This window comes from Helianthus annuus, chromosome 12, assembly GCF_002127325.2.
Source record: "Helianthus annuus cultivar XRQ/B chromosome 12, HanXRQr2.0-SUNRISE, whole genome shotgun sequence".
In the NCBI taxonomy this organism is placed as follows: domain Eukaryota; kingdom Viridiplantae; phylum Streptophyta; class Magnoliopsida; order Asterales; family Asteraceae; genus Helianthus; species Helianthus annuus.
Genome location: NC_035444.2, coordinates 1,223,600 through 1,236,886, shown reverse-complemented (window position 1 = coordinate 1,236,886; position 13,287 = coordinate 1,223,600). Strand labels below are relative to the sequence as shown.

At 33.5% G+C, this 13,287-nt stretch overlaps 1 protein-coding gene across 1 annotated transcript; it reads left to right on the top strand.

Annotated features, from left to right (window-relative positions):
* The first annotated feature begins 2,013 nt into the window (after nt 1-2,013).
* Nucleotides 2,014-11,696, top strand: LOC110893725 (probable DNA primase large subunit). Its single transcript, XM_022140838.2, has 20 exons — nt 2,014-2,313; nt 3,551-3,612; nt 3,706-3,809; nt 3,933-4,014; nt 4,116-4,175; nt 4,331-4,388; nt 4,494-4,510; nt 4,600-4,683; nt 4,772-4,836; nt 5,895-5,943; nt 6,022-6,069; nt 6,155-6,244; nt 6,339-6,398; nt 7,747-7,806; nt 7,968-8,042; nt 9,351-9,436; nt 9,833-9,926; nt 10,007-10,114; nt 11,011-11,076; nt 11,483-11,696. Exons 1-19 carry the CDS (start codon nt 2,169-2,171, stop codon nt 11,026-11,028), a joined length of 1,365 nt encoding a protein of 454 aa, XP_021996530.1. The 5' UTR covers nt 2,014-2,168; the 3' UTR covers nt 11,029-11,076; nt 11,483-11,696.
* The last annotated feature ends 1,591 nt before the right edge of the window (nt 11,697-13,287 follow it).

The window sequence follows — 13,287 nt, the reverse complement described above, 5'->3', positions numbered from 1 at the left end:
TAGAATGGTTGGTGAGTTGACTCAAGCTCCGTTTCTACCGGTTTGAAGGCATTGAGTGTAAAAGAGTTGAAAGAAAGTTAGAATTCCATCTTTCAATCCTTCACATCATGTAGATGTTTAGATCTTTGATAAATCTTAGCTTGTTTATGTGGAAATCGGTTAGATCCAAGCTATTTATGGTGGATTGAAGTCAAAACATGATGTTCTTGAAGAACACCTTGATGACATCATCCTATAATGCTTAGATCTTGATGATTTCACGGTTAGAAATCAAGATTTGAAAGATAGAAAGATGTAGGAGCATGTTTTGATTAAGAAAGTACATGATTTAGGATAAAAACTTACCGGAATTGGAAGAAATCTGAGAAAAGGAGGGGAGCACGAGCTGGTCGGTCAGAGCTTTCCAAAAGTGGTAAGGAATGACAATGACAGCCTATTTATAGGCTTCCAAAAGAGGAAAGGGTTGGCGGATCGGCTGGCATCCTGATCGGACAGCCTGCTCGATCGGACAGTCCGTCCGATCGGCTGACAGCCCGATCGATCCACGGCCGGGTTCGAGCGTTTGGCGCGACGATTTTTGATATTTCGGTTTCGATTGAAGATGATACGAATACGATAGGGTTTCCTATTCAAATTACTTTCAGTCCCAACCACTATATCTAACATACAATCATCTATCATTCACCCTATCCTTCCGTTATTATTCGTCATAGTTCGATTTGATTGCATTCGAGTTGAGTTCGAGTTTCGATTGATTTGACTGATCACCACACAAAACATAAAGTAAGCACGCACAGGTAACACGTAAGGCATACACACACGTAAGCAACAACCAAAGTTCGCGTAACTCGAGATTTGTTGATAGTTAGATCGGTTTGATTACTGATTAGTTAACTTTATCGCATTGTTACTTCCTATTATTCACAGTCGTAAATCGGTTTGCGTTAAATCATTCGATTACTTCGATTCTTCCTTGATTACAACACTTACTACACATAATACAAATAAACATAAATTAGACTATTTACAGTCAAAGAAGTCGTCTTGACTTTGACTTGACAATCGAAAACACGGGGTGTTACATTTAAGATATATTAGTTAACCTCTTTAATTAATATTGCTCACAAAAATATAAATTTCTAATATATTTTTATGTTTCTCCAAAACTTTTATTAAGACATTTTTTTTATAATAATTTGAAGATCATTTAATTTTTATATTAATATTTGTTATTTCTAATAGGTAATAAATAAATAAATCATTTAAATTATAAATAAACACATAGTGTTTTTATTATAACGGCTTAACTTTAAAGAATAAAATTAATAATATCTAATAGCATTGGGTTAAACATTTAAACAACTTAAACATAAAAATATATGTATTGTAACTTATCAGTTCGGTTCAGTTTTTTTCGGTTATTAAAAATGGTTATCCGAAAACCGAACCGAAATTTTCGGTTATTAAAAATCCAAAAATCAAACCGTCAATTTCTGTTTCGATTCGATTTTGTTGGTTATTTCGATTCACTTATTTTACTTTTCTACTCACCCCTACTTTTCTTGATATCTATTTAAGGGGGTGTTTGGCCTAGCTTTTATTTTTTTGGCTTATGCTTATATTTTAAAGTAGCTTATGCTTATTTTATTTCATTTGATAAGGTATTTTTAAGTGTTTGGATTAGCTTATATTCTACAAGTTGATAATTAATAATTAATCTTTAGTTGTTTGTTAAGTTATCTTGTATTATGGGAAGGGGTATAATATGATTGTGTGTAATGAGTAAAAAACCATCTTCTTCAAATAAGCTAAAAAACCATGTTCCCATAAGCTTATTGGAATTAGCTTATATAAAGTAATAAGCAGAAGCTTAAAAGCTAAACCAAACACCCATTAGTGTTTATTTTGTAAAAATAAGCTAAAAAACTATAAGCTTAGATAAAAACTAGGCCAAACACCCCCTAAGTCACCTTTGGACTTTGCTCATGGAAGTAGTAGCTCACTAGCCCTACAATTCATAAAGTCGAGCCCAAACCAATATCCCCAAATTTGGTGGGAATTTTCCCGCCATTTATGTATCTATCTTTCTTTACCCCCAAAATCCTCTATTCTTCTTCTTCATCTTCTTCACAATATTCACAGTAACCAATCGCCGATCACCAGTCACAATGGAAGTTATGAGATCACAGAAGAAAGCTTCGTCAGCACTGACGTCATCTAATGGTGTTTCAACCCTAACTCTTTACCGTTCGGCTCCCACTCTCGAAGTCCGGCTCGAGGATTTCGAACGATTCGCCGTTGATCGGCTTCTAGGTATTCGTTTTTCTGTTTTCATTTTTTCATTTATAAATTATGTTCGTACTTCGTTGATTGCTATTGCTACAGACTGTTAATGATATGTAGGTTTTGGTATTTGATGGTTATAGGTTGTGTTTTAGAGTTAGATCTGGCTTTTGCAATTGGACAAATTAACTGTGTTCTTATTCCTAGGGTTAGGGTTTTGAATTTAGGTTTTAGTAAAAATTCTGTAGCTAGATTCGAGATTTCTTTTACATTTAGTGTTGTAAACGAACTGATTGTTCATCTAACTGTTTGTGAACCGTTCGGCGGCGTTTGTTTGATTAACTGAATGAACGAACACGGAGAAAAGTCGCGTTTGTATTATTGTGTTCGTGGCGTTCGGTAATTTGTTTGTTCATGGTCGTTTGTTTTTTTAGTTCATGAACAGTCATTGTATCAAGTGCTTAACAAGGTGATTATGTCAAATGTTAGGGATTAAGAATGTTTTCTTTAATGGTATATGTTTGTGTTTGTGAACAAGTTCAATTCCTTAATGAACGAACACGAACAAGAATTTCGTTCGATATGTGTTTGTGAACAAGTTCAATGCTAAACGAACGAACATGAACAAGACTCCGTTCGGTTCGGTTCGTTTACAGCCTGCTTTACATTTGATAGTTATAGGTTATTTTTAGGTTGAAACGGGAAGCATCTTCTTGTTCTTGTTGGAAGAACTATAATCAAGAAATTTAGTGAAACTAGAAGGCAAATATAAAAGTCAAACCTGTGTTCATAAGAAGTCAAACTGTGAAGAATCGGAACGTGATGATCAAGTAATTCGGTTATGTTAATTATGTAGTTATATTAACGGTTATTTAACCGTCAATTTTGTGGGTATAAATACTCCAGACTGATCTCATTTGTAATGTGTGAATATATAATATTGTGTGTATTGATTGTGTTCTCTCTGATCTTGTTTGTGAGTACATGCACATTTACGTGCATACTCAATCACAATTGTTCATCCAATATTCTTGAACGTCAAGCGATAGGTTTAGACTATTGAATTTAGGGTTAAGAGGTTTTGCAAATTACAACTTCTTGTAGAAAATTACTAATGTTTTACTGGAACTGTATTTAAGTTCTGAGAATTAGATTAAATTCTACAATAACTTTCTAAGAGGAAGTTTTAATTTCAACACATTTATTAGTTTTTTGGTTTTAAGTTTTAACATTGTAGAGGTTTATTGTCATTATTTGTTATATGCAGTTCTTAGAGGGATTTCTGACGGGCTAGCTAGAGGAAAGAAACCTGATGAAATGGATAAATTGGTTAGTGATAGCTTTTTTATTTTATATATATATTTTATTTTTACGTTTTTTTTGCTCTTTAATATATGGTGTTTATTTTTTTGGACCAAGTAGGTGATTGATCTATGGAAGGCTCATATGAGACATCCACAGGCATCAGAGGTTAACAACAAAGATATCATATCTCATTTTGTTTTGCGTCTCGTGTATTGTCGATCGTAAGCTTTTGAACTTTTTGCCATTTATTTATTTATTTATTTTTTATTTGTTGCTTTGATGTCTTATGTAGATTATGTAGATTTGAACTGATTGTGTGATCTCTTATTCTTGTGATATTTTAGAGAAGAATTGAGGAAATGGTTTCTTTCAATGGAAAGTACTCTTTTTCGCTACCGGTTTCGGAGTGTGAATTCTGATGTACATGTATGATTAATTAAGTTTTTATTTTTTTGTTTTTTTTATACTTATAAGTTCAAATTCTTTTAGTTTTGCTAATTATTGATGTTTGGAGCTTTGAATTCCAGTTGTCATTGATGACCGAACTTGGCATTCCGTACAAAGTTGTCTCCCAAAAAGAATTTGAGGTATTATTTTGTTATCCATCTGATTTTTACAATAATTATCCTATTTGTTTGTTATTTTCTGAGATTTTGTTTCATGCTTATCCAATCTCAAAACTTTAGCTACCGATAATTTATTATGATGACGCAAACATTTTCTTTTTTATGATTCTTTTCAGGATTTGCGTGAACAACTGAACTTAGTTGCACGCTCAGCTAACCAGCCGTTACCCACCCGTATGTCATAAACACAATATCATCAATAATCTATGTTTGTTGCTTTTGTTATCTGGTTCAAGTGTTCTAACTTTATTTATTTTATTTGTGGTTGCTTTATTGCAGCTAATGGATTATACAAGGTACATTGTTTGGTTGAACCTTTTGCTCAATTTGTTTAATTATTCAAATTGGAAAATTTATTTTTTAAGTTTCATTTTTATTGATGTAGGTTTCATTTGAAGAAGTTCCAGAACTTGTGGCAACCCGTAAAGTGTTCATCCAGAAAGGATATGCATATGTTGCTCTGAATCAGGTAAGTGAAGTATTACTAGCTGGTTTTGTTGTTATATTATTGTAATACAAAAGATGTATAAGTGATGTTTTTATTGTTATTCAATTAGGTTGTCTCATTTGTTGTTCCACACTTCCGTAGCCATCTTTCAAAAGCTCTTGTCCTCACAAACAGGTTATTCTAGAACTCGTATTGGATGCTTTAAATAATTCAAACTGTATGCTTATTGTTATAGGTGGCAAAGTGGGTGTGTTGGGTTGGATTGAAACGAGACTCGTTGGGTTGGCCTGAAACACTTTTCTCCATATAGTTCAACTGTTCAAGTTGCTTAGAAGAGTAAAGTACATGGATGGTCTCTGTGGTTTACTAAAATTTTAGATTTGGTCCATAGCTTTTGAAATGTACACGGATGGTCAATGTGGTATGCATTGTGTAACACATTTAGTCCCCAGCTAACAAATCTAATGGGCTGTTTGTTTACCTCTTAATGAGGCTCTTAATGGTTCAGACCTCTTACTGATTCAACACTTAATGGTTCAGACTGTTTGTTTCACGAGATGTCTGAATAGTTCAGACATTTGCCTCTGAATGGTTAAGATTTATACAGAGTCTGAATGGTTAAGACCTCTAATTTGAATTGGTCAGACATTTGCCTCTAAACGGTTAAGTATTATACGGCTCTTAATGGTTCAGACCTCTTACTAGTTCAGCACTTAATGGTTCAGATCTCTTACTGGTTTAGCACTTAACCATTCAGATGTTGCCAAACGGCCCCTAAAGCTCTTAGCATGTCCAAGACAGGGACTAGATGCGTTACAAAGTGCAAGCCAAAGGACCATCCATGTACTTTTGGAAAAAGCTGGAGACCAAATGCGTTACAAAGTGCAAACCACAGGGATCATCTGTGTACTTTTAGAAAGCTAGGGACCAAATCCAAAATTTTAGTAAACCACAAGGACCATTTGTGTACTTTACTCTTTATAGAAATAGTTATGGTGTTAATAGTCAAATGATCTTACACAATTTATTTTGTTATTTTTAATAATATATTTGTTTGAATCAAATGATTTAGAAGGTTTATGCATCAAAATACACTTTAGGTTGACATTCAACCTGTTTCACGGCTTCACCTGTTAACTTATAAGCTATTTTACTTGTTTGACTCAATAGAGTTTAAACATAACCCGAGTTGACCAATGAAGTTAAGTGAGTACACATTTTTTACTTTTTAGAAAGTGGACGTCCATGATTAGAGAACAAGAAAAGGACCGTCTAACACCCGTAAGTTACAATTTTACTTTAATTAATTTTTGTTTTGCATGAAATAAAAAGCGAATTACTTAATTTGTTACGAACCAGATAGTTGAAGCACTAGCTACTAGTTATCTGGGTCCTGATTATAGCCAGGTATGTCGCATATTTTATTCTATCTTACTTTTAAGTTGTGAATGTTTTTGTTTAATTTGTGGCTTTATTGTTGTTATCTTGATAGGACAAAGAAGTTGGTGAAATATCTTTAAAGGACATTGATCAAGTAGCAAGAACTTCATTTCCTTTGTGTATGCAGCACCTCTTCAATACAGTAAGTGATACTATACAACAGATGTCTCATGTTTCATGCTTACTCATCAAGATTTTGCTTATATTTTGTATGTATTTTCACCTTATCTGATCAGTTAAGAGACGATCATCATTTGAAGCATGGAGGAAGGATGCAGCTTGGCTTGTTTCTCAAGGTACTGCATTTTAAACTTCCATCTGGATAAAATTGTGTTGTATACTTTGGTCATTGTTGTACTTTAAGGTGTTGCTAAGTGGCATTTCATTATATACTAGATATCAGGGTAGAGGTGGCAAAATGTGTGGGTTGGGTAACTGATCGAAGGGCGAAAGTTTTAATTAGTTGCTACAGGTCGAATTGTCTCTAATTAAGTAGAAACACTTTTTATTTATAATGTCAACTTTTTAAATAACTAATCAGCATGTCACAGATGATCACAAAATTATATTTGTTTAATGATAATCCAGTATTTTGTATGTAGGCCACTTTCTATTAGATTAGTCTTGTATTTTTCATTCTTTATTTTCTCGATTTTGCACGTTCGACACATTAATAAAAATGAAACGTAACTTGAATTGGTTTCATAAGTATGTTAAAATTGCTACCTCTAATCAAGATCATTTTAACTACAACTAGTTTTTTTTTTCCTGCCGTGCATTGCGGCGGCGCCGTACGCGACATGATTATGTATAGACTACAAAACTTTATTTTGACCCACTTGAGTATTTTATTTATTTACTAGGTGATACCACTTCAATTTTAGGAGGTTATTACAAGAATAAATACTATTTTTTACTAAAAGTATTCTGATCATACTTTTGCAGTTTAACTAGTTAATTTATGGTTAACAAACGCGTCAAAAGATTCTAATAAATGAATAAACGGGTTAGGTTTTGTTGCATGTTATTCTCTACTGGGTCAAGTTGTGTTCATTCCGAGTCTGCATTACAGATTACTAACTATTCGATTTCTATAATACCCAGCCGGTTGATTTATTATTTGTTTTGGGTATTTTTTTCAGGTAGTGTTTTTAGGTGTATTCGGGTATTGGGTCGAGTTGGGTAATAGAAAATGCTCACCTCTACTCAAATTTATACCGTCGAATCGAGACGTATTACTTTTGACCCGATTTGTTTCCAAACAAAATATAGGTCAAAATGTACCTAAAAAGAAAACGTTTTATAATTGACCCGATTCATTTTCAAACAAAAATTACGTTACAGCGTAAACGAACTTGAATTTATGTCAAAGGTTTAAGGGTTAAGAAAAGTTAGAAAATATGGGGGTTTTTTATTCAAGCTAGAAAGTAGGGGGTCATTTTTGTCAAATTAGAAAGTTATTTTTGTCAATTTAGAGAATTGAGGGGTGAGTTTTGTTAATTCTCAAAACTTGATGGAACGGTGATTTCAAAGGTTGGCAATGACCTTTGAAATTAAGGTATTATACTATTATTATATATAATATAGTTGTTTAAGCTACTTTTTACGTTGAACTTGATCATAATTATTACTTTTGAATATCAGGGTGTTGGGTTGAAGTTAGATGATGCACTTGCATTTTGGAAAACAGAGTTCTCTCAGAAGGTAAACATTGATTGTTTAAATAAGTTGACAGTTAATTTGGAGCGTTTAATCTCACTGTTTGTTTGTGTGTAAACCATAGAAATATTAATTACTCTTTGCAGTTTCATGATTTTTTTTTGTTGAGTGCTAACTGCTAAGTGGGTGTTAATTAATAATTTTAGGTTGGTGCTGAGAGATTTGACAAAGAATATGCATACAGCATACGCCACAATTACGGTAAAGAAGGAAAGAGAACTGTAAGTATCAACTCTAAATTCTCATGCCGTAAATTAAAAAAGTACAAATTTATAAGCTGGTATGCTTAGGGCTGCAAATGAACCGAACGCTCAGCGAACATTCGTGAACTGTTCGGCATGAAGTTTGTTTAATAAATGAATGAACACGAAGTTACGAACAAGAAATTATGTTCGTTTAATTAAATGAACAAACATGAACAGACGTCGTGTTCGCTTTTTTATGTTCGGTAACGTGTTCGGTAGTTTATGTTTGACAGGTCATTATGATTTTTAATTTTATATTATATTTAAATACTTCAAAATTCTCACTAAATAATTATTCAATAAATATTAGTATATTGTATATTTTATAGAGTGTTTGTTTATATTAGCCATAGTTATTAAAATCGAGCGCTTTTTGCGCCTAGGTGAGTTTTTGGGGCGAAGCGCATTTAATGCGCTTCTGGTACCAAGGTAATTAAAGCGCTACAGGGCAGTTAATGTTAATTAGGGTTTTTTTATTTAATGATAAATATTCGTATTCTTCTCTTTACAGGTCTGTTTTATTTAATGATACTTTTTAATGCGTAGTTAATACTAATTAAGGTCTTTTCTATTTAATGGTAAATTCTTTATTTATATTCTCCTCTTTATAAGGCCTCAAAATACACTATTCTAGCAACTTAGAGCAAGAACTGTTAAAAAAATCAAATCCTCTAACTTATGTTTTATCTAATTACATGAACACGAATTTATTATATGCCATTAAATTTATATTAATACATAGTATGTAATTTTATAAAACAAAAAATGTCATTTAGTACTACTTTTCTATATTAATACACCAATATTTTAGAACTTTTGGTACTAATTAGATGATACTAAAAAATATATAATAGTTTTTGTTTATTTTGTTTAAAGAATTGGGTATTATTTTTTTAATATATATGATATTTTTAGGCCCCAGGCGAAGCCTGTGTGCCTTGAGTGCGCCTAACGCCTTTGATAACTATGATATTAGCTTGTGCTAGCTTCTGTTCATGAATGCTTGTTTGTGTTCATGAACATTTGTTTGTGCTCATTTGTGTTCGTACATGTTCATTACCTAATATTAACAAAGGAACACAAGCAAACATGCACACACACAATTCCTTAATGAACGAACACAAACATAAAATCTCTTTTGGTAAGTGTTCATGATCAAACGGAACTCGTTAATTTCTTAACAAACGTTCGTGTTTGTTCGGTTCGTTTGCATCTCTAGCTATGCTTTTTTTTTTTTTTTTTGCTTTTTAAACACATTTTAACATGTTTTAAATATTTATTCAGGATTACACACCTTATTCTTGTCAAAAGATTATCCTATCAACTCCTGGAGTCGGAGACCATCATGGTTGCCCTTATCGTCATTTTAGGTAAATTCTTTTATCAAATCTTGTAGTCACCTAACTTGGAGCAATAAAGTTTCTTAATTTTAGGTTGCAAGTACTATCAATTCAATTTTTTTAGTTTATAAAAAACGATTGTAATTGAGACAAAAATTGTCTAATATGTTCATTTAGTTTAAATTTTAGTTCAAACTTAAATAGGTTAATTAACCGAAATTAACCGAAACTGAACCATAACCGATTAACCAAACTGAAGTTCGGTTATGGTTATGGTTAAGGAAATTCCATAATCAAAGCTAGTGGTTACGGATATGGTTAAAGGTAATAACCAAACTGAACCACTATTTGCACACTCCTAATTATTACATTGTTGTAAACATTAGTGACTAATTTACCATTTTATCCTTGTTTTTATGTTTACAGTGAAGAAAATCTAAGGGCTGCTCTTGGGAAAATGGGAGTAAGCAGCCGTGCATTGGAAGACGTTATCGAAAAAGCAAGAAATAGACATTATCAGGTCATAACTCGTTAATTTAAATGTACATGTCATTCTCTTCTTCATGTTCTGAAGCATTATATTTTATAATATATGTGCAGTTGGCTTGCACTTTGACATTTGAAGCTCTTCATGCTTCATCTTGTGATGCTGGAATCAACCATCCAAACCAATATTTCAGCGACAGCCAAAAGATCCTCAAAGAAAAGGTAAAATTATAGAGGTGAAAAATTAGGTGGGTTGGGTAATGGGTGAAAAAGTCAAAAGCAGGTAAATTTTGTGCAGATTGAAACTGCTCTGATAGTGGTAAAGTTGTATAATTAATTGTTAAATATGCTTAGAAAAACTATTTTATTAAAGCTAATAAGTTTAGGCTCAAACTATCTACACACCAAGTGTGTAGATAGCCAACCCAGTTTTTTTTTTGTCCTATGTGCATACCCTGCAGTGTCGAGCTGTGGCCAAAGCGCGGCGTTTTGGTCCGGTCAACCAGACGGGTGTCTGACGGGTCTGTTGACCGGACCAAAACGCCGAGCTTTGGCCGCGTTTTGGTCCTGTCAACCAGACCGGGTGTCAGTCTTTTGTCTGGTTGACAGGACCGAAACGCGGCCAAAGCTCGGCGTTTTGGTCCGGTCAACAGACCCGTCAGACACCCGCCAGTCTTTGTCTGGTTTACCGGACCAAAACGTCGCGCTTTGGCCACAGCTCGACACTGCAGAGTGTGCATATAAGACAAAAAACACCTTTTTGGTGTGCCAATAGGCAAATGGGTGTGCAAATAGGTACACCCTAAGTTTAACAAAGCAGTTCAAAAGGTTGCATGCTTTAAAAATATACTTTGGGTGATTTTCGACCTACATGACCTGTTTGTAACTCATTAGAGATATAATATAACCCAAATGCGTCCATATGTAACTCTGTAAGCAAATGGGTCAAAGTTACCACTGGGTTGAACACATTACTGAACGTTCACGAATATAAACGGACTTCCCCTGAATGGTTGACGAACTGTTCGTTGAACGTTCGGTTCGTTTACAACCCTACAAATAATAGTCTGCATGTATAGTTTGCTCAATTGTTGAAAATACTGCTGGTTTTTTTGCAGAATATGTCAACGGATTGACGCATTATCTTATCAATTTGTACCAGTGTTATGTTGTACAACGGCAGTGTAAGTACCTATCAATTTCTCTACACATTACATTGATGTTTATGGGCTGATTCAGGTTGTGTTTCATCTCAAACGGGTCCAATAAATGAATTTAGTTGAAAAAAGAATCAAACGAGTTGAAAATCATCTAAAGAAGTTTATTCTTAAAGCACACAACCTTGTATACCAATTTTATTATGGTTTTTAAATTATAATTAACATTCCAGTTATTTAATAGTTAAAACTGGCAACATTGTTAATTTGCTTTGCCCTAACCTTGTTAGTTTCGTTTGTATTAAAGTGACTTGTTATCTAATCAAACCATGTTACCATACCAGTTATCACCTCCAGGTGATGTTAACATAATAACATGTCTTTTGATTGATTTTAGTTTCTTTACAATAATATCTGTAATTTTATTTTTCAGGTGGTCATCGGGATCACATTGTGTCGATCAGTTCTGGTAAACTGTGCACATGTAAATGAGTTTAAGCACTAGTATCTTGTTGGAGTGAGTAGTGATATATCTAAATGCATTTTTTGCACTTCTATATTAAATGTAGTTTCTTTTTTTTAATGCAAATTAAATGAATCTTTGAAGATGATGCGGTTTACATCAATATAGACACATATTCAGATTTTATAAGACCAACATGGTAAAACAATACGGTTATTAAAAAATTGACGGTAAAAGGTATGTTTGAATTAGGGACTTACCAGCAGCCGTATGAGGCAGCTGTTCAAATCAATATAGACACACTTAATAATAATAATAATTATATACAAAAACACCTAATGAAAGCGTGTGCCGTGTTGAGTTAAGGAGACCTCTTGAATAAAAATAACTGAAAGTTGACATTAGAAAACAAACGCCTTTTTTTTAACGGCAAGGAACGATGTGTCCGGGCGTTGTGGCCAAGGTCGACTGCTCGACTGCCGCCAGTCCCTTGGCTCTCATAGATGCGCGAATACCTGACCTCCACCCACTTAAAGGCACGACAATAAAATAATCGGTAAAACCTTGCCTCCCATCCAAGACGAACTGGCACCACCCGTATTCGCACTTCACTTGGATGCTGCAGAAAATAATGAGAATGAAAGTCGAACCTGAGTCAGAGAGAATACCAAATTTTTCTTCAACCACTCCACACTACCTCATTGGCATACACACACCAACTACATATGAAAAAAAAACAAAAACAAGAACACATATAATATATTGGGTTATCTTAACAACGAAATGATGCATGCACTCTCTGTTTATACATACATACATACATACATACATACATACATACATACATACATACATACATACATACATACATACATACCATGGTGGCTCTGGGGGTGGGCGGGGAGGACTAACGCACAGGACCCGATATTTCCAAGGGCACGTTATTTTGTGAAAAAACCCGACATGTATATGTTCAATATTTTTTTAATAGGGTATACCCGTACAAACACCTACATTGGCCCACTTACAAAACGATTCTTATGGTTTGGATTAGTTATTACCACATTGGCATTAGGTTTAGACTTTTAGAGAGTTCAATACCCAATTTCGTTAAGGCCTAAGGGCACGTTTTTTCGAGCTCGAACAGGGTACACGAATTCTCAGGGCCGCCCCTGATACATGCATATATATATATACACACATACATACATGAGATTATTACATAACATTAATTATTGCGATAACAAGAAAAACTTAGGGATTTAAAGTTCATATTTTTTAGATTGTATGTCTCTTATATTCATATACTATTATATATATATACATAAAAAAACCATGTCTTTTTACCTACACATAGCCTACATACATGTAGCTAATTTAACCTATACATAACCTACATTTGCGTAGGTTATATAAAAACTACCAATGATCTCTTGGCCTAGTGATCAAGGGGAGAGGTGAGAAGCTTTACTTCTCTTGAAGGTCATGAGTTCATATCTAGGCAAGAGGGATTTTAATACTAATTTGGTGATACTAATTACTAACCCAGTTAACGACATCCTAACCGTATGCCGTTCAAAAAAAATATATATAAAAACTAAAAATTTTCCATATTTTGAATTCTAGTATGAGAAACAATAAATCTTAAATCTGTAACATTTTCATTTACTTTTTGGGTTTTTAGGATTGAGAAAATGAGTGATTTATTGTGTTATCACAATATTTAGTGTTCTGCATAGAACTTTCTCCTAGATGTATATATATATATTTAAATC

Bases quoted from the DNA above. Each gene is read 5' to 3' on its own strand.
- LOC110893725 (XM_022140838.2), top strand. From the start codon at position 2,169: ATGGAAGTTATGAGATCACAGAAGAAAGCTTCGTCAGCACTGACGTCA. The intron at 4,176-4,330 runs GTATTATTTTGT...GATTCTTTTCAG, and splicing joins TCTCCCAAAAAGAATTTGAG to GATTTGCGTGAACAACTGAA. The intron at 8,043-9,350 runs GTAAGTATCAAC...ATATTTATTCAG, and splicing joins GTAAAGAAGGAAAGAGAACT to GATTACACACCTTATTCTTG.